The sequence below is a fragment of the Notothenia rossii genome, assembly GCF_949606895.1.
Source record: "Notothenia rossii genome assembly, chromosome: 2".
Lineage (NCBI taxonomy): Eukaryota > Metazoa > Chordata > Actinopteri > Perciformes > Nototheniidae > Notothenia > Notothenia rossii.
Window position 1 is genome coordinate 27,878,308 of NC_136904.1, and position 21,026 is coordinate 27,899,333.

General features: G+C 41.8%; 1 protein-coding gene across 17 annotated transcripts in view; it reads left to right on the forward strand.

Annotated features, from left to right (window-relative positions):
• The window catches only part of neo1a (neogenin 1a), a 167,547-nt gene that overhangs the window by 51,137 nt on the left and 95,384 nt on the right, over nt 1-21,026 (forward strand). For all 17 annotated transcript variants that reach the window (XM_079664393.1, XM_079664405.1, XM_079664396.1 and 14 more), the window contains one exon: nt 18,453-18,776. In XM_079664393.1, the coding sequence (XP_079520519.1) occupies nt 18,453-18,776 (324 nt within the window). The remainder of the gene's footprint in view (nt 1-18,452; nt 18,777-21,026) is intronic.

Below are 21,026 nucleotides of genomic sequence, written 5' to 3' on the forward strand. Positions count from 1 at the left end.
GACAGAAAAGAGGGCAATTTCCTTAATCACAGCCAATTAGAGGGACAGCTTGTTGCTTGTTACGATTGTTCAGACTGAAGCCAAGGAGTATTACCTATATATTGGCTATAGCTGGATGTCCCTTGCTGGCCAAGCAGGGCTCCTTTAATATGATTAGGACGGATTATGGCGTTGTCTGCACATCAAAAGAGCCAGAACCAATTATCACCCCTGCCTTTCAGCACGACAGCCGCTCCTCCTCCCTCCCCACCAACGCTGAAAGAAAAGGAGAAAACCGAGCCTGGGCGTCTTGCAACACTCCAGAAGCCCCATGTTAATGGATGGATTCATCATTCATTCAGGCCTTTCATGTACAGTATTAAGCAGTGATGGTGCACAGTTGCCAGCGCTTTGGCTAGTCCCTAAAATAGATTGAGTGTCAGAGCTAATTACCCCGTCCCAGAGGCCTGTACAAACAGGTTCATATGACTGGAAATGTAGCAAGCTGTAAGGCAATTGAAAAGAGTAGGAAACTCAAAACAAGAACTTCAGGCCTTCAGGTTATGTCGGTGAATGTTTGTCTTTTGCTTTTTTTTAATTGCATGCCGTTGTAATGTATTTAGTGTGCAGAGTAGCAGCAACAGTCGTTAGCTTCACTCTGTTTTGCCTAGGTTGCCATTACCATAATCCTCCATCAGAGCGGGTCTTCTGTTAGCCTTTTGTGCTGTCTGTGCTCATGACAGGAAACCAAATGGATGTGGATAAAAGTAGTCCCCGTTCCCCTCGCACTCCCCATCTTACAACACTCACACGCAACTCACACACACACACGCGCGGCTTTACCAAATTACTTTCATAGTTTCACTTTTCTCTAAAGTGCCAGAGCATAAGCGCTTGAACCAAGGTGCCCCCTGGATCACCACCACCCATCAAATGCAGAGTTAGAGTCATCCCAGAGTCCTGTCGAGAGTTAAATGAAGCCATTAAAATCCCTTTTCCATTGCCCCGACATTCAAGGTTTTTTTGTGAGCTACATAGAGCTCTCGCTTACACAGGAAAGGCGACGCAAAACTCTTGTCACAACTTAATGACCCATTCCCAACTATTTATATTCCCTGTGTCAATTTATCCTCAGCAACATAATCCTACCTGAAAATCAGTGATCTGCCCATATGACATTTTAGATGTTGGAATGTGTAGATAAATGTAGAAAAAAGCTATTTCGTGAAACTGTTTGCAACAATGTCTATGGATTATCTTGAGTAACGGGTCATGCGTCCTGGAAAAAGACATTGCTGTTGAGTTTCTTCTATTTTAATTTTTTTATTTGCCGCTTTAACCATCACAAGATGAGTTCCATGCAGTTCTATAATATTAGATAGAAGGCAGACATTTGTCCTAAACCATTGTCCTCTTCGCTTACATTTGTCTGAGTAGCATAAACCTGCTGCGCATAGTGAAGCTTTAACCTGCCTGTGAAGATAAATATGCTTTATGTTCGGAGCTAATTCCAGTGGGCAGACGGCTCCTTGTATCACTGCACCCCAGCTGGTCTCTGCTTTCCCGCAGTGCTTGGTTTAATCACAGAACCTTAGCAAGCCACTGCCATGAATTTCCAATCCACTTGGGCTCATCCCACATGTGGATTTACGCCTGTATTTTGTTTGTATACAGGACACGTATGTACATTAAATGTTTTGAGTATACAAGTAAATCCATAGGCAACCATGTGAACATAACTGACATCACTGTGGGCGATTAGCAGGTGAACACTCAATCACAATCCCCACAAGCATGTAAACAAGGCCTGGAGTGGCCTCTGCGCACTACATACTACTGCCCTGCCTTTTGGCTAACCTGCAGCTGGCGAGGGCAAAATCAATAATTTAAACAAACACTCAGACGTGATGAAGCGGACAAGGGAACCATGTGAGACGCACTCTGGCTATTAAATATGAAAACTATTTGTAGTGACTATTAGTACTTTTGTTTTTCTAGAGATTAGTGTCTCACGTTTGGTAGGATTGCTTCCCCCTGCAAATTGTTTGATCAGGAAAGATAAGTCTGGAAGTGGTTGCAGTCTGGATGTAGACTCTCAGTTTGCTTTTACTGTTTGGCATACGTGGTTCCATTAACTGGAGATTAACTTTACCCTAGATTTAACATTATTACATTTACAATTATTATATTTTAGTGCTTGTCATTGATGCTAACATATTGGCTCCAGTATATGTGTTCTGTAGGTAACCTCGGCCATACACACACATGAACACGCACACACAGAAAAGAACACAGGTGACAGGGGACAGCAGCTACTTGTATATTCATACATTCATGGGGGTCTGCTGCATGTTCCACTAAAAACAAACACACATACACATTGACGGGGCCTGATTCCTGTGTTGAGGATTAGATGGGCCCCTCTGGTTGCAGCTCCCGCCTCGGCGTGGTGTTAAGGTGGGTAGTTGAGTGTGCATGAAACCCTCAGGGGGAAAGACTGCACTGCACACAAATCATTACTGCTCATCAGTTGCTGCCACTCAGCTTATTTGCTCAACAGCTTGGCTCGACTGAGACGCGGACACAGAGAGAGACACACACGCACACACACTCGCAGAAACATACCTCATTATACAGTGTGGTAAAAAGTATTTAGTCAGCCACCAATTGTTCAAGTTCTCCCACTTAAAAAGATGAGATGCCTGTAATTGTCATCCTAGGTATACCTCAACTATGAGAGACAAAATGAGAAGAAAAAAAAATCCAGAAAATCACTGTCTGATTTTTAAAGAATTTATTTGCAAATTATGGTGGAAAATAAGTATTTGGTCAATAACAAAAGTTCATCTCAATACTTTGTTATATACCCTTTGTTGGCAATGACAGAGGTCAAACGTTTTCTGTAAGTCTTCACAAGGTTTTCACACAACTGTTGCTGGTATTTTGGCCCATTCCTCCATGCAGATCTCCTCTAGAGCAGTGATGTTTTGGGGCTGTCGCTGGGCAAAACGGGCTTTCAACTCCCTCCAAAGATTTTCTATGGGGTTGAGATCTGGAGACTGGCTAGCCCACTCCAGGATCTTGAAATGCTTCTTACGAAGCCACTCCTTCGTTGCCCGGGCTGTGTGTTTGGGATCATTGTCATGCTGAAAGACCCAGCCACGTTTCATCTTCAATGCCCTTGCTGATGGAAGGAGGTTGTCACTCAAAATCTCACGATGCGTGGCCCCATTCATTCTTTCCTTTACACGGATCAGTCGTCCTGGTCCCTTTGCAGAAAAACAGCCCCAAAGCATGATGTTTCCACCCCCATGTTTCACAGTAGGTATGGTGTTCTTTGGATGCAACTCAGCATTCTTTCTCCTCCAAACACGTCGAGTTGAGTTTTTACCAAAAAGTTCTATTTTGGTTTCATCTGACCATATGACATTCTCCCAATCCTCTTCTGGATCATCTAAAGGCTCTCTAACAAACTTCAGACGGGCCTGGACATGTACTGGCTTAAGCAGGGGAACACGTCTGGCACGGCAGGATTTGAGTCCCTGGCGGTGTAGTGTGTTACTGATGGTAGCCTTTGTTACTTTGGTCCCAGCTCTCTGCAGGTCATTGACTAGGTCCCCCCGTGTGGTTCTGGTATTTTTTCTCACCGTTCTTGTGATCATTTTGACCCCACGGGATGAGATCTTGCGTGGAGCCCCAGATCGAGGGAGATTATCAGTGGTCTTGTATGTCTTCCATTTTCTAATAATTGCTCCCACAGTTGATTTCTTCACACCAAGCTGCTTACCTATTGCAGATTCAGTCTTCCCAGCCTGGTGCAGGTCTACAATGTTGTTTCTGGTGTCCTTTGACAGCTCTTTGGTCTTGGCCATAGTGGAGTTTGGAGTGTGACTGTTTGAGGTTGTGGACAGGTGTCTTTTATACTGATAACGAGTTCAAACAGGTGCCATTAATACAGTTAACAAGTGGAGGACAGAGGAGGCTCTTAAAGAAGAAGTTACAGGTCTGTGAGAGCCAGAAATCTTGTTTGTTTGTAGGTGACCAAATACTTATTTTACCGAGGAATTTACCAATTAATTCATTAAAAATCCTACAATGTGATTTCCTGGATTCTTTCCCCCCATTCTGTCTCTCATAGTTGAAGTGTACCTAGGATGGAAATTACAGGCCTCTCTCATCTTTTTAAGTGGGAGAACTTGCACAATTGGTGGCTGACTAAATACTTGTTTGCCCCACTGTACATCAGGATTGCAGGGAAGAAATCATTGAGAAACACAGTTGTTTGGGGAAAGATGTGTTGTAGTTTGCGAGAGCCGGAAAATATCTCATGCCGAATACAAACAATTCATCATAACTTCAAAGTCTGTTCTCGGTAAAGTTTTCACAACTGATAACGGTGTGCGATTTTCATTAGGGAGAAGGCTGTCAAGAGAGCCCCAACATGACAGAAAAAGTGTTGCTTCAGCGATACACAGGCCTCTATCTAATACCTTTCCAGTGAATTATTTATGACCGCTATACCGCACAAGCTATACGTAGCATATTAGATACATAATCCTCTCATCTTTTATTGATGGTCCTTTGATACATGCCTCACTGATAAGTTTGATAAGAGAGCCTAATATATAGGCCAGTAAGCCGATTTGACTGCCACTTTTAAACCAATAGTGATGAAACTTCACCCCAGCCTCATTGGTATTGCCGTTTTATTTTGAAATGGCGACGGGATTGTCATGGAGGAGATTTGGTCTGTTTATCATATACTCTAAACACTTGCACACATGTTCGGAGTGTTTACACACCTTGGCTGACGCATAAGAGGGACTTTCAGCTGCGCTCTGATCAAATCTGCCACAGGACATATCTGTGTCAAGTACACTTGGTCTCTGCTTCCTGTGTTTTTATTGTGAAAGGGACAGACACATGCAGACAGAAAGGTGGGAGGGTGAAGGGGGGGAGAGCCCTTTTGATGGGCTAAATCTCTTGCTTTGCGGTGGTTAAGCACACTCACACTCAGATGCACGTGCATATAATGACAGCAAACAATGGAGCTAAGATACCATCCGTCAGTGTACAGGAAATGGGATTCATCTATCTAACTCGATGACGCTGAGATGCACCAGCAATAACACTGTTTTGTCAGCTGCCAAATTGATTCTGATAACGCGGTGTAATTGCAGCAGACAAATTGGCCTCAACCGAGGAAACTGATTATTTCTCTCCGTTGCTTTCATTTAGAATTTTCCAAACACAAATGTATTTCTGCAAACATTATCTTAAGGTCACACATGTAGTAATAATAATAATAATACATGGGATTTTTATAGCGCTTTTCATAATGCTCAAAGACGCTTTACATAAAATTAGAACAGAAACAATACAAAGAAAACTAAAAACATAAAAAGAAAACTCAAAACATAAAAAAAAAATGTAGAGCAGTAGCCATATTTGTAACGACGTGTTTTATCTTTTAATATCCTGTCATAAGAAACATTTTGTCTGTAAATTCAGATGTTGGATTAAGAACAAGCAGGATCCTTGTTTTGTATATTGTGATATTGTTGGAAAAATGATTGTCAGTCAGAAATGATACCCATCGTCATTGTGTCACTGTGTCCTTTTCGAACTACTCTTATCCAAGCCAAAACTGATTGAGGTCACAAAGCCATACTTGTCTTAGTAAACAAATACACACCTTTTCTCTCTCAGAGATGCACACCCAAACAGTGATATTAACCTTGTTCTGTGCTGCTGGATCTTTCTGCTAATGTCTTGACTGCACAACATAAAACCCATCACTCTGTCTTGTATCCACATCACTGCGCCTCTTCCTCACCTGCAATATGATCCACATTAGCATCCACAGCAGCCTGGGCAGCGCCTGCTGTCCGAGCAGACAGGACTGACAGATAAGCTCACTCTGTAACCAGTGTTCAGCCTCTGCTGGGCAGGAAAAAAACAAGGCATGTTTGTGCTGCAGTGCAAAATGGGTGTGTATTTATTTAAAAAATAAGCCTCTGTGACCAAGAATGCAGATTTGTGAGGATGTTTGGTGATGCAATGCTTTGTATTGTGTGATATCTGTGCCATATTTCGCCTCTCATTCATGCCACTAGTGCCAAAACATCCTTTAAGCTCTTTTGTTGTAGCTACACCCTTGGAGACTGGTTTAGGCCTGAGGGAAGGACTGAGAGAGAAAGAAGGAAAGAGGATGATGAACAGATAACATCTTCACAAATACATGCATACAAATCATTATGCTATGCAAGCTTAACTCTACATGTTATCTTAGTTAATAACCAATATTGGTACTCTTGGTCAGTTCTGTGGTCGGACCATCTAGGTCATTCAATCCTGCGTTTGGAGTTTGTAAAACATGTTGTTCTTCTACCCCCTAAATTGAATAGCTTTCTCTGCCTGGTCATGTTTTGTAAATTGACAGGAAACCTGAACAGAAAAAGAGTTGTTGGGATTGAAACTCTAAATTGAAAACATAAGAAATGCAGGGGATGTCCTTTGGTCTTTGCTATCTGGTGAACCCAACTTTTGCTTAGTTATTTGTTTGCCATGCTTTAAAGGTATTTCTGCTTGAAATATAAATAACTGTGGACAGACCAGGAAATTGGCCTGTGTCTGCAGGCTGGAATTGGAAGGTGATGCAAGTGCACTCTTGTTACAAATAAAGTGCTCCAAAAAAAAGATGCTTTCATCACTTCAAAGGGAGCTTGACAGTCTTGTACACTGCAGTAATAATATCTAAGAGCCCTCCCTTTATGTCTCACACAGTCTCTTCATTTTGTTATCTAACTATGCCCCTGCTGCAAACACTTAACCTCTGTAACCACACTTAACTCAACACATATTACTGCAGCATCTTCACATGGCGTTCTCTCCCGTGCCCACGCTCCTCCATGTTGCCCTTGATATTTTGTCCAAAAGTTTCTCTTTTAACATCCGGTTTAACGTAAAATAAATAGTAATTGTGTCTCCCTTGGCTTGAAGGCTTTGATCTCTCCAGTGTTCCAGTGTTAAATGGTTTCCTCTAAATCGCTGGAACATGCAGCAACTAGCTGCTCTTTTATCAGCAGCCCGCTAACAGCACCTCTTCACTGAACACTGAAGCCACAAACAACTCACTCTAAGAAGAAAAAAGGATGGGAAGTCCTGTATATATTTGGTATATATACTGTTTATCTGTTTTTAAAAGTACAGTCCTAGGTTAAAGACAGAATGGCAGGAATAATGTACAGAAAGAAACTCCATGACCCCTTAATTATTTTCAGTGGTAAATTATCTCATTTATCCCGATAGGACAATAATTGTCCAGTGTAATCGCCTGTTAATGTTGTTTGGGAATTTGAAAGGGGGTGATTCGGCTTTCTTGTTGTGATTAACAGTGTTTGCATGCAGATGCTTATCATAACAAGGGGGGGAAATTGAGATAGTTTGAAATGTTTTGTGTCTGGGGCTGGTAATTGGCAGCAAGTTTATCAGAGGCAGATTGGCCACACTTGAGCGCTCAAAGGAGCCGTTGCCAGAGACTGTGATCAACTGAGCTGCTCTGTGACCTCTCACAGACTTGTCCGATCTGCACTGCACTTTCATCTGCGGTCCTTCACACCAGATGCTATACTTAACTGTTACCTCCCTGTGAGGAAAATGGTACTGTACAAAACTCCCTTTCAATAATTTTCTCTTGTGATTACAACAAAATGACAGCAGTCAAGGACAAAGTAGGCCTAAGAGCTAGACTTTGAAATCCATTACTGATAAATTGCTGGGTGTTTGACTTTGCAAGCCATACTGGATCATATTGATTTTCTTTTCTCTCTCCGTGTATGTGTTTGTGTGAGCGACTGTGATAGCAAAAATAAACCAGAGGCAAGAGAATGCAATATTGTGTTTCATTACAAAATCTATAGAATATCTCATTACAGCCACATGATTTTCTTTAGCATCAGGGTTCGTGGGGATTGTGTAGAGTTGGTGGGTGGCAAGATGACTGCGCTTTCCTGCGTTAAGATGACTATCTCATCTGTTGTTGTTCATGGAGAAAGAAGGAACTGGGCTCAATCTGCCCATTATGTCGACTGCTTCCTGGCCATGTTTGCCTACCGCTTGTTGATTTTACAATCTTATCAGATAACTCATGCGTGGCAGAGCTAACTAAAAACCTATATAATCACAGGATCTAGAGTGATTTTGAGCAGTGCTACAATATATCAGTGCTATTAGATCATTTATTTAAATGTTTGCTTTTGATATATCACATACTAGCTCTGTATTCATTGAACACACCATGCAGCACTAGTCTGAACATGTCTAGGCTTTTAGAGCTGACCAGTGTTGTATCCTAGCAGTATTTTAAAGGCATAGTTTCTCTCTGCAATGAAAAAGTTTTCTTGAGTTTGATTTAAAGAACATCATACTCGAAAACAGCAGATATTGGCATCTAATGCCACTGCGAGAGTTTTAGTAGGCTTCCTCCGACAACCAGAAAAGGTTAGCCCAATTTCAAATCCTGACATTAAATGATGGTTATAACCTTTAGTCTTACTGCTCTGTAGGTACCCATTTAGCCCAAACACCATGCTGTTTTTTGCTATTTTGCTTTCCTATTATTTGTCCATGAGGCAGTGTTTTTGACGTTCCCACACGCTGTACCCACTTGCCATCTCTAAACCAGCTCTCACAGTATGCTCGTCTTTGTTGCTGTCGTCTCAGTGGGCCAATCCTTCAGCGTGGGCCCGTGGGGAGGCTGATAAGAGGGGGAATTCAAGTCTCAATCAGTGCTGGTTAATTATCACAGCCATGGGAGGTGAGGCTTCCCCCCTCTAGCCAATCCCTCCTGATCTCTGTATCTCCCTAACACACACTCATCAGTTGGAAACTCTGAATTTCAGACAAGTGCTATTCACCCTGGTGTGTAGTTATGTTCTGCAACACTTGCTAGTGGTCTCCCATGACAAGTATAATCCTTTGACACATTTCTATGTGTTCAAAGGGCTATTTGATAACACTTTTATTCATACATTAGGTATAAATGGCAGTTTGCTAGGTAGCACTAATTTGTTTCCCATCTAGCAAGTATCATGTATGCAAGGATAATACTTTAGCCATTTAAGTTTGAATGTTGAGTATATACAGTAGCCAGGCTCAGCTTAATAATTATGTGCAGTAGAATCAAGTTTAATGAGTAGTTAGTTTTTGTAAAGTCACTGATTCCATAATTAAGAAAACATTTAGATTGCATGTACTTTATATCCTGCTCACATGTACTGCCATGGCAGAGGAAAACAAATCTACATATTTCAGAAACATGGGTTCCAAATGTAGTTTGTGTTAACAGTGATGAAAATGTAATGCCACGCTAATGACTGCACAGCATGAATCATTCATCATCGAAAGGCTAATTCCCCTGCTTTTCAGGCAAGCCATTGTTTTGCTCACTATTCAAAATGACACAAAAGGGGAATTTTTATTTGTTAAGTTTAAGTGAGTAAGCTTTAGTCAGGAAAATGTCACAAGACAAACTGTTCCTCAGACTGTGAATTTTGACCATGGCTTTTTTAAAGTAGTAAAAAAAGATTTGGATATCTTATCTTTTTATCTTCGTCAAATGTACTAGTTTATTTTGGCTAGTTTTCCAATGCTCCTTTAGATATCTTTTTACATATTTTTCCTTATAGCTTTGTGAAGCACCTTGTGATGATGTTTGTTTTTAAAGTGTGCTATATAAATCAAATCTAATATTATTATGTCATGGCCATTTCCACTCTTGCCCCCCCCCTCCCTGTGAGCCCAGTGTGCTCCGATTGGTCAGCTCGGCCACTCTGTTCTGATTAGGGATGCACCGAATATTCGGCCGCCGAAAATTATCCGCCGAAAATGGTTAAAAAGGCCCTTTCGGCCGAAAGGGCCTTTATATCACCGAATGTCAGAGAACAGGGTTAGGTTGGTAAGCTAACGTGTTGTTGTGATGACGTAATCAAAACGCGGCGACAAGCACGGCGCGCGACCATGCTCGCGGCTGGCTCACAGCCAACATGTCTGCCGCTTGGAGATATTTAAAAATATCAGAGAAAGAGGCGCGGATTGCGATTTGTAAAACGTGTTCAGCTGACATTTCTCGAGGGGGTGTAACTGCAAAGACTTTCACCACTTCAGGATTACTCCACCACTTGAAATCAAAACACCCGGACAAATATGCGGAGTAAGATCAAATCACAAGCACTAACAGCGAGAGACTGTTCAGCGCTGCCTCTCATGTGCTTGATGAGAAGAGGAACAGACTTATGGCTGATAAAGCAGAGAAGCTAATGTTCATTAAAAAGAACCTCCCACTTTCCCTTAATAAGTAGACAACACTGGCTTATCATAAGCTTATCTAGTTCTACATGTCTACTCTATACCCACTTTCCTGAACAATTTTCATTGTGAGTTATAATTCACCATCTCAGTTTATCATTAGGGGAAAATGACAGCAGCACAGTGTTCAATATATTGTACTTTCGGTATCTAAATGATACAATGTTGTTTACATTGCTCATGAGGACAGACCACCTTATTTGCAGATTCTTGAAATTGTAATTTAATTTGTAATTGATTGTGGATTTTGTATCCAGTTTTCACTTTATGTATCTTTATACAATGTTTACTACTTTGCTTATGAGGACAGACAGCCTTATTTACAGATTCTTGAAATTCAATTGTAATTTCATTTGTAAATAGTTACATTCATGTGGATTTATCCAGTTTGCACATTTGTATGCATGCACTTATAGGTGCATTTGTTGTTGTTGAAGGCCTGGCTGTTACAGTCTTTATTTACACTATTTTGTTGTAGGCCTACTGGCCTAGATGTTTATGCAGTTTTAAAGCACTTTGGCTTTGTTCTGAATGCACTTTGTTGTAGTTATCCTACAGAGAAAAGAAAATGCACTTGACTTGGAATTAATGTACTGAATGCATTCAAAAGTGCTGAATAAATGTTTTATGGACCCATAATAGTGATTATTATTTAAGTTAAGTTAAGTTTTGCCATAATCATTTATTTTTCCATAATCAGGCAGCTGAACAACATTAGTAAAAAATGTATACATTATATATATATATATATTTCTATTTCTATTTCTATTAATCATTTTCGGCATTCGGTTTTCGGCCAACTGTTTTCTATTTTCGGTATCGGTTTCGGCCAAGAATTTCCCATTCGGTGCACCCCTAGTTCTGATTAGTCAACCACCAGAGAGGCTCCGCCCATGTCTAACAGTGCTTTTTTCGGCTCGCTCTGAGCGGAACATCAGTACAATGGCGTCAGTACAGCCGTATATTTTATATGCTAACTAACCGAACTGTACCTAGAACTGTTGTTCTAGAAGAAGAAGTTATTTTTACATGTAATAAACTACTACTGTTTGATGAAAAATCAAGTCATGGTTTGCTATATATATGAATGATATGTTATAGGAGCAAATAATTCAGGGAAGAAAGGCTACTAAGTATTTCCATCAAACTTTATTTTGAGAAATATACAAAATGAACATGTGTAAAAAATATACATATATACACTGTATATCATCCATTCCTCCACTTATAGGCGTTTTCGGCATCTTGCCTATCGCAGCTTTGCAAGCTGCTGCCGGGGCTTTTTAGGACGAGGCATCAGAGTGGTCATTCTCATGTGTTGTCCACCAGATACGCCAGGAGTTTCCTGATCTGGCTGGACGAAATCAAATGCAAATCACAAAATGTTAGAGAAACTTAGTTGTTTTAGATTCGTCAGTAGTAGTTGTGGTAGGAGTGTGTATCTATCTAATCAACACAGTTAGCTTGCCAGCTAATATGCTAACCTATGTTTGATAGTTGCTCAGTGTAATATGTAAAATATATAAAATACCGATACCGATACCTACGTAGCGATACCCAGGAAGTAAACAATGGAAAATGAGAAATCTCCAACGAGGCGTTTTGGAGAGGTATTTTCTGTTAGATTTTTACTCGCTACAGGGTGTACTTTGAGGGTTTTTGACTCTGCAGACCATTTACATGCATAAAAACCTTCATAACACACAAGGGGACGGGTAATAACCGGAAAAGCATGACATGGGACCTTTAAGATCTGCAACAAGAGCTCTGTGTCCGAGGTGGTCTTGTGTTGAGCTTGAGCCTCTCACTTCAAAACAGGAAATGGAGTTCAGTTTGGGTGGGTTGTTATGGAAAAGAAGGGATTCGGTACTCAGTATTTACTCTTATACCATTTAAGCACTCAATCACTAAATGGTGAGAGTGCCATGCCCTAATGGTCAGAATGAGAACACATTGAACATTGGACATGGTTTGAATTTTTATATTTTGCCGGCCTATTGCACTCAAAGCATTTACTAATCCTATTAACCAGCCAATCATTTGAGTAGGATCTGTTTCTTCATCTGATTAAAGAGAGACTGACATTTATATTAGAGTGACATTTTCTGCCAGTAACCATTGAGACCAAAGCTGATGGTTGAATGACCCAGTCCAGCATGTGACCCTGTTATGTTTTCTCCAGGCCTCCAGAGTTTGACAATGGCAACGGGCAGACTGTATGACAGAGAACTGCAAGCTGAAAAAAAACGCTCCGGGGGCCAAACGGCTCCGTGTGTACGTCCTATATGATCATTTTCCTGATAACCATTAAGCCATAGCCCCGCCTCTCCCCACCTCTGCTGCTCACTGATGTAGCATGGTCAGTAGCTACTGCTACTGCTACTGACCATGCTACAGATGTTAGTGCAACATCTACTGCTCCTCTACCACAACCATCAGCAACAAGTGGACATGGAGAAATACATTAACTACATGTTGCTTAATCCACCGCGGAGAATAAACAGAACGGCAACCAGGCAACCATGCTCGGTGTTCTTCTTTGCTGCTTTTGGTGTATTTTGTTGCAGAAGTACAGCGCCACTTACAGGCCCGACATATGTACTACAGCGTCTCCAGCGGGTCGATCGGTCTTGTGTGAATGGACACGTTTATTGAGCCGTATCCGTGTGAACGGAAGATTTTTTTGATATTGAGTTTGTTTCGTTTGCGTTCCAGTGTAAATGGGTCCTTATATTTCTCAAGACTCATTTAAAGGGATTCATGTATTTGTAGTATTGAAGACACTAATCTATCTCGATGAATAGGCACCTTTTTCCTTTCTTCTCTTAACCTGGTAATGAAATCTTCATTTCTTTCTATACTATACTCAAATCTTGACTTCAATTTCAAGTCAAGTGCCCAGTCAAGTGTCAGTTTTAGCAAATGAAAAGCAGTATGCTACCCGCGTTGACATGCCACTCAACCTCAAGGATACCGCTGTTTAATCACCTTTTCTCATTTTTCCACAAATAGATACATACCTCAAATAAAGAAAGTTAGCTGCAGTTCTATTAAAGACACAGTCCCTGCACACTTGCCCTCAAGATCATTCTTATTTCCCTGAGGTGTTTCTTGGTGACAGATGGGCTTTGGATGGGGTTTTGGTGAGACGGGAAGATGAAGGATTCTGCAGGGACAGAATCAAGGTATAAAGATGAAGGAGAGGAAAAGTAGGCAAACGTTTCCATTAGTGTCATTAAAGCGACCCTGACGCCGAGGTTGGAAGGAAAAACAGTGGGGATGGAAAATAACAGAGAAGCAGCAGCTCAGTGAATGAATTGCTCTGGTTTATTGCAAAGTATCACCCCCCGCCCTTTTATCTTTACCGGCGTTGAAGGTTTCCATTTATCTTCGATGTGCTATTAATGATTTTATACTCGGTTGGTTGTCTCCCTTATAAAGTTTTTAAAAGATCAGAAATCCAGTGACACATTATACAGAGGAAATACAGTGTGTATTTCTAACTGATAATAAGAATATATTTAATACAATATAGCCTTTTAAAGTCTATTGCCATTTTCCAATGGTTGCAAAATGCCGTTCAAGTGTGTTTTACTTGTCCCTAAGTCTAAGCCACATAAGGGGCTCTGTTGTTGAAAATGTGACTGGTCTTGAGAGTGGTCTGCTCTGTCTCACAAGCGGCTCAATAAGGAGGGTAGTCAATATGGCTGCTCTCAGCCGGTGGGTCAATGAGGGAGGAGGCTTCCTGCTGAGCCAAGGTTAGAAAAGGAGAGAACAGGGGGTCTTTGTTCGGAGAACACTCCTTTTTACTGCCTTTTCTATGATATTACTAGAGACTGACTGTGTATATTTGTGCAAGAGTTTGAACTGGATATAGGCAGGTTCAGAAACAAATACACGTATCCATGTTGTTAGCCATTTTTTTCAAGTTTACTTGTGACAGAATGGTTGTAAGCCAACAAGCAACACTACCTTACTCACGTTGTGAAAACATTACTTCGCAAGACTGCTTGTAACATCTAAAAATAAATGTTGGCTCAAGATAGGAAATACAGCACAAACACTGCGTCTCCATTCTGTCTCTCTCATTTTGAGAGCAGAGGAGAAACTGTGCGAGACAGGGCAAGGCAGCATATCATGGCACCACCTTAAGCTGGGCTCCGAAACCTTTTATGACTGCTGAGCAAAGTGGATTTGGGACAGAGGTAACGGCCCGTACTTATCAAGCAGACAACCTCATTTTCTAGCCCCTTGCTCGCCTCTACCTCATTCTCACTGCTTGCCCGGTGTGGTGCTTTCTATTTCTCAAAGACAAACGGGGTCTCCCACACTGCTGGGTCTGAATACATTAGACGCCACACTGTAATGTGGTTTCTGACACCCCCTTTCTTTCTTTAACTCTGCAGCTGTTAAAAGCCTGCAGTGTTTTAATTATCTTATATCCCTGCATAAAGATGTGTGCGTTCTCCTTTGCAACCGCCTAAAACACCTTAAATGAATATGTTAAGGTGTACTTTGCGTAACCTGCAGTCATCTACAACCGTGCATAAGTTGATGACTCTATGAGATCAAAAAGTTTCTGTAGAAGAGACAACAATTCCCTGTTTTACAAATCACTTCTTCAACTTCTTTTCATTACATTGTTTCAGTTAGATATGTTCCCTTGCACTTTAATGAGAACATACACTTTTTTTTCACACACTTTTTCTTTGACTGAACACTTCGAAAAACATCAAGAGAACGTAGCTTGTTCTGAAGCGTTTTTTTCTATTCACTCACAACCTTGTTAGTTGCCAAAAATAAATTTTCCTTGGCTTTGATATTAAAGTTGAAGCTTGCCAAAGTCTGAGTTGGTGACATATTTTTGACTATTGTAGTTGAGTTTGTTTTCAATCAAACGCTGCTGATGGATATCCTTGCTTCTCACTGATATATTGGCCTTATCCGGCTCATTTAGCTTGCCTGCTTGTCTTCCTCACACTCATACTGAAATGACAGTTTGGGCTTGTTAACCTTTTAATTTAACCACATGGGTTTCCAGCTTCTCCTTTAGTGCAATCGCTGATGGTTGAAGTTCAGAGGCCTGAGTTGATATTTGCGCAGTGCACGTTTCTATGTTATTGGAATTTGGACTTTGAACATTACCAGGGGTATCGTGGTTTCAACTCTCTTGTCAGTTGGCATGTGTGTTTAACTGGTACTCTGGTATTAAAGGTCAATCCAGGATCTATTATGTGAAAATAGTTGTTTGTGTAATTGAGCACAAACAAGCCCCTAAATAGCCATCAGCCCCCCCCCCCCCCCCCCCCCCCCCCACACACACACACACACACACACACACACACACACACACACACACACACACACACACACACACACACACACACACACACACACACACACACACACACACACACACACACTGGTCTCTTCACTGCCCTGCTCTGCTGACAGTGGATGTTGTGTCTGCATCTGAAAACAGATGGTTCGCCATTTTGTTTGACAGTATCGCTAAGCTAAGCCCTTCCCTACTGCTCCTATGACGGGGATAAAAAGCTGCTGAAGGCGGCTGTTTTGGCTCTGATAGGATGCCGCAGGACCCTCAAGCCCCTTCAGTTCTCTCCTCTGATAGAGAGTGGCTGAAGATGGTCTTTGACTGGAAAGGAGCCAGACTGGAGCCTGGAAGCTCTGCCAACCCACACACCCACTGTTCCAGCAGCGTAAAGCAGAGATGATTAAGCTTGGTGCCTCTGGTCTGTAGGAGTGACAAATCTTGCCACTGCTACCCCACTTTGGTCTCGCTCCATCTGTCATGTACACTACCAGTGTAATGCATTTATCTGGTGGTCACATTCTGACCAATATGTACACTAGGCCGTGCTGAATTCATCGATTTCCTGAAATCAGCAAAAGAAAAATACTCTTGCTGCTAATAGTGACACTTGCAAATGTGTTATTCTGGTTCAAGCGAGGCATATCTTTTTTCCAACAGTTTTTTTTATTCACACCCACTTCTGCCTGAAGGGATTTTCAAAATAAAATATTGTATGATTGAGCACTTGTAGCGTCTTTGGATTTCCAGATCTAATAATGTTTGGTTTGTTGAAATGTTGCTTTACCTGCTCTTAGCCCAAAGCTACATTACTTGCAGTAAAGTCTGATTTGAAACTTGACATATTATTATGGAACTCCAACCTCCCCGGTCAAATCAAACTTAGATTATTCTACGCAACGGTAGAGTCTGTTCTCCTCTATGGCAGTGAATGCTGGACCCTGAAGCCAACCATGCAAAAGTCTCTAGACGGATGCTTCACCAGAATGTTGCGAGCAGTACTTAACATCAACAAGAGTGTACATGTAACCAACAAGATCCTGTACGAGGGAATACCAAGGGTTAGCGAGAAAATTGCAGCCAGAAGAATGAGACTAGCAGGACATTGCCAAAGGCATCAAGAGCTGCCAGCCGGCAAATTGATGCTGTGGGAACCAACACACGGGCATCGGTCATGAGGACGTCCCGCACTAACATACGTGGACGTACTCAAGAATGACGCAGGAGCACAAAGTACCAATGAACTGGACGGATTTATGGAGAACCGGGATGACTGGAAGCAACGATGGAGGGCTTGTCTGAGGCCGACCTAGAGCGAGATATTAACTGATTAAAAGCAGCTAAGAAAGAGATACGCTTCTAGTTTTTTCTCAGATGAATGGACCTTTCTAATCAATGTTAAAAAGGTCTGATACTTTCCATTAAGAAGGACAAACTTTTCCCTTTCTCTATTCTCGTCTTCTCCATCTTAGAGTTAGTGTAAAGACTATTGCATATCATAGTTGGAATGCTATCTTGTCTTGGCTCTATTCCCTAATGTGAAAGTGGAAAATACCTATTCAATTCAGTGATTTTCTGCAGAGTTTTGCTGTAATTGTTTGTGCTTTCAAGAGAACTAAGAACACTGAAGACAAGCAGCCGTATTGCCACCATAATGGACCACGCATTAAATTGCTTCTCTCTTCGGATCTCACACTAGGGACTTAGTGGCGCAAGGTAGAGAAATTACCTCCTAGTAGTAAAATAGCTGAACCATTGACATAGCATCTCTCTTTTCTGTCTTCCTATCTTTCTGGTCTAGCTATCCCCTGGAGACGTGCCATTTCCTTGGAAGAGAGCAGGCATATTTTAAACTGCATTTAACATTCAGCAACTCATTTCACAACATTCGCTGCATTATTAAAATACCTTCATACACTCTTAATTATTTTTCTAGCCCTTCTCTATCCCTGCAGAACTGATAATTGGTGTTATTTATCTAAACAATACCACCGTGACTTTTAGGTTGGGAGCGCTTGAATAATGGATGAGGACAAATGCAAAGCAATTGCACTTACTTACTGACTTTGGCACTATCCATGTCAGTGCGATGTTACCATTTATGCTCCAGGAAGGAAATGGCAACCGCATTCCAAAGTGTTTACTCCTTCGCTTCACTGTCTACTTATAATAAAGCAAGACATGATATTAACTTGCCAGGGAGGCTAGACTGGGTTAAATTTGTCAGTTCCTCTCGTCCAATTCCAGCGGGGTTTGTGGTTTCTTAATGATAAGCCTCTTGGAGCTTCTTGGATCGAATGAAGCACAGTGGGTGAAAAGATAGAATGAGCAAAAATATGTTTTGCTCTAAAACATTTAATTGAGTGTGTGGGCCACTTGGAGTCCTGTGGTGCCCTTTCACTTTATCCACTGGCACATTTTGTGTGAGTGGGTTTTAAATTGTTCAAAGTCAGTGGTGTCCGAGAAGTTGTGGTTTTGCTGTGACCTGCTGTGTACTTGAACTCAAAAAGTAGCTTCAGTAGTAGTCCAATGTTTTTCAATGTGATTGTCACTATTTGACAGCTTCTTCTTAAATCTTCCACTGCATAATACATATATATGTTACAGCATTTACACAGACATGGTTGAGTTTTATGTAGTAGTACAACACCTCATGCTGAAGCTTTTAGGTTGCAGTATTGAAATAAAATCAAGCTGTCTTGTTCTAAAACATAACCTAGTGTCAGTGAAGAGCACCCAGCTCATAACTCTCTTCTCCCCTGTGTCCCTCCAGGTTCAGCAGCGCAGCCCTTCAGCCCCTTCTGGTTCACGGTGGAGCCCCAGGACACTCTGACCATCCGGGGAAACTCGGCACTGCTCAACTGCTCGGCCCACAGCGACGCAGCCACGCCGGCACGCATAGATTGGAAGAAAGACGGAACCTTCATGAGCCTGATTTCAGACGAGAGAAGAAACATACTTCCCGATGGCTCGCTGCTCTTCACCCACGTCGCCCATAATAAGCACAATAAGCCTGACGAGGGCACCTATCAGTGTGTTGCCACCATCGACAACCTCGGGTCCATTTCCAGCCAGACGGCTCGTCTCTCAGTAGCAGGTAAGGGCTACCACATTGACCCGGTGTTACAAATGTATTGTGTACAACTTGAACACACTGTTAAACTTAAGCTTCAGTTGTTAATTGTTTTTACAAATCCTATATTTGTCATCAATTGGGAATGTTCCTTGATGGTCTCATTTCCCTAGTTGGGCCATTTCTTTCCCTCCCAATTGTGTTACCATGAGCAAAGAATATGTGTTGTATTTCATAGCTCAGATCATGTAAACAATGCATTGTTTTGTGGTATAAAGATTTATTTCTCCAAGCATTCCTTTGACATGTTTTCTACTTCACGTTATGTGAAAAAATATACACCCACACAACATCTGTAGGTGTGAAAAGGATCTTCTTTGTCTTGACGATTGTTTTATGTCCTTGAATTCCTCAGCCATTTGTACTTTCTCTATCATCAAATCCTTCACCTTGCTGGAGCATGAATGCATTGCTCTACTGGATAAATGCTTGTAAAAGGGTTGGTTTCCCCCCTATTACTAGTCCTACAATGTGACCTTGTTCAGTTTGGGAACAGCAAGTGACGTGGGATTATTAGGTGTTTTGTGTCTGAAATTCAATTTGCAGCTGGAGGAGCCACAGAATGCACTTACTGTGTGCTTTCTGCTCAGCAGGGCTCTGCCAGATTTTAAGTAGCTAAAGAGAGGCCTCTTGTTGACAATGGGATAGTACAGTGTAAGGCTCTCGGATACTGAGTGCCTGTGTGAAGACAATGTCTGACTGTGATTCTGTTTCTTCTCATAGGTTAAGAAGTTAATGAGGCAGTTTATTACCATTTGAGTGATTGATAATATATTTTCCGTCATTTGTTTAGCAGCATGTGCTACGTGACCGACTTTCCTTGACAAAAGGTAGGCTATTCAGTGTCTACGCACACAAAAGAAAAAAAACGTTTGTGTGTTCGTAATATCCGCGTGCATCTCCAAGTCTTTTCAGCTGAACTGAACACAATCCATCCCGGCGCTTCATTAATATCACTGCTGCATCGATGTGGGATGCTGAGGGAACGTTTTTAGATTGTGTGCCAAGACGAGTTCTGCTATAAGACTGCTCACAGCCAGCTGCATCTGGTTGGGTCAACCACGATAGGATTTTTAGATTCAATCAATTTCTGCTTGAATGGGAGAGCAAGTGAAATGTGTCAGCTATTACACACACAAACGCACTTTTCACATGGAAATTCATTAACATTATGGCTTTGTGCACATTCATACGCGCACAAGTGTTGAACACAATAAAGCTATTGCATTTATGGCTCTACTTACACACATATGCACAACAGCTGATGTATCTTCAGCTGGCTGGCAGGTGGCCAATAAAAAGGTTAATTGCAGTGTTGAGAGAGAAGGCCATTAAGCCGCCGTCAGACCCGGGAACGATGGTGCAGGCGGGGGCGGAGTGGGCGTGACTTCTCAGATGTAATGACGGAATGAGTCTCGGATGGCTGGCGTGGCAGGGAGCATATCTGACAAATGCCGGGGTAATATCTGAGATTGATTGCTAGGAGACGTGTGGCTCAGTCTTGTGGAGGAGCACTTCCACACATCGCCACAGCGCTCAGCCTCACAGCCCCACCTCTCCACTGCTCTCTGCATGTTCCTTATTTGACGGTGTTAAAATATGCACAATGTGTTTGTGGGGGATGTGAAAGTCATTGACTAGGATAGTAGGACACATGTTAACACAAACTCCTAGTAGGTGAAAGAAAGATCAACATGTAAGAAATGTGCCACATAACTACATTGCCTGAGGACACTACATTATAACATCATGTAAACAGCTTTATCTTCCTTTCTCGGTGGTGATTACCGTATGCATGAATTAAAATAGGGTATTGTGGTTGTTAGGGCATGTTTTATTCTCTAAATTGCCCAGCTTTGAAGTCTCTCTCTGCCTTGTGTTTCCTCTTTGCTCTGGCTTTGTCATCCAGTCTGCCTCTGTGTGTTTGATCCTGTGTGCACAGTCAGATACTGAGGAAACACAAGCAGCCTCAGAACACATGCAGAGCACACAGCACACACAGTGACATTTGTGTGACCATTAAAGAGGGTTTCATCGCACCATTCTTCTTCCTCCACTTCTTCTAAGAAAGAGGTGGGGGGGAGAAGAAGAAGACAGTGTGGCCAATGGCGCTCAATCTTATGTATTCAGTTTGAGTATCTGTAAGAGAAAAAAAGGGGGGGGGGAACAATTATAGCAAGAGAAATGAGAAATCCCATCTTTACTGTCTGCTGT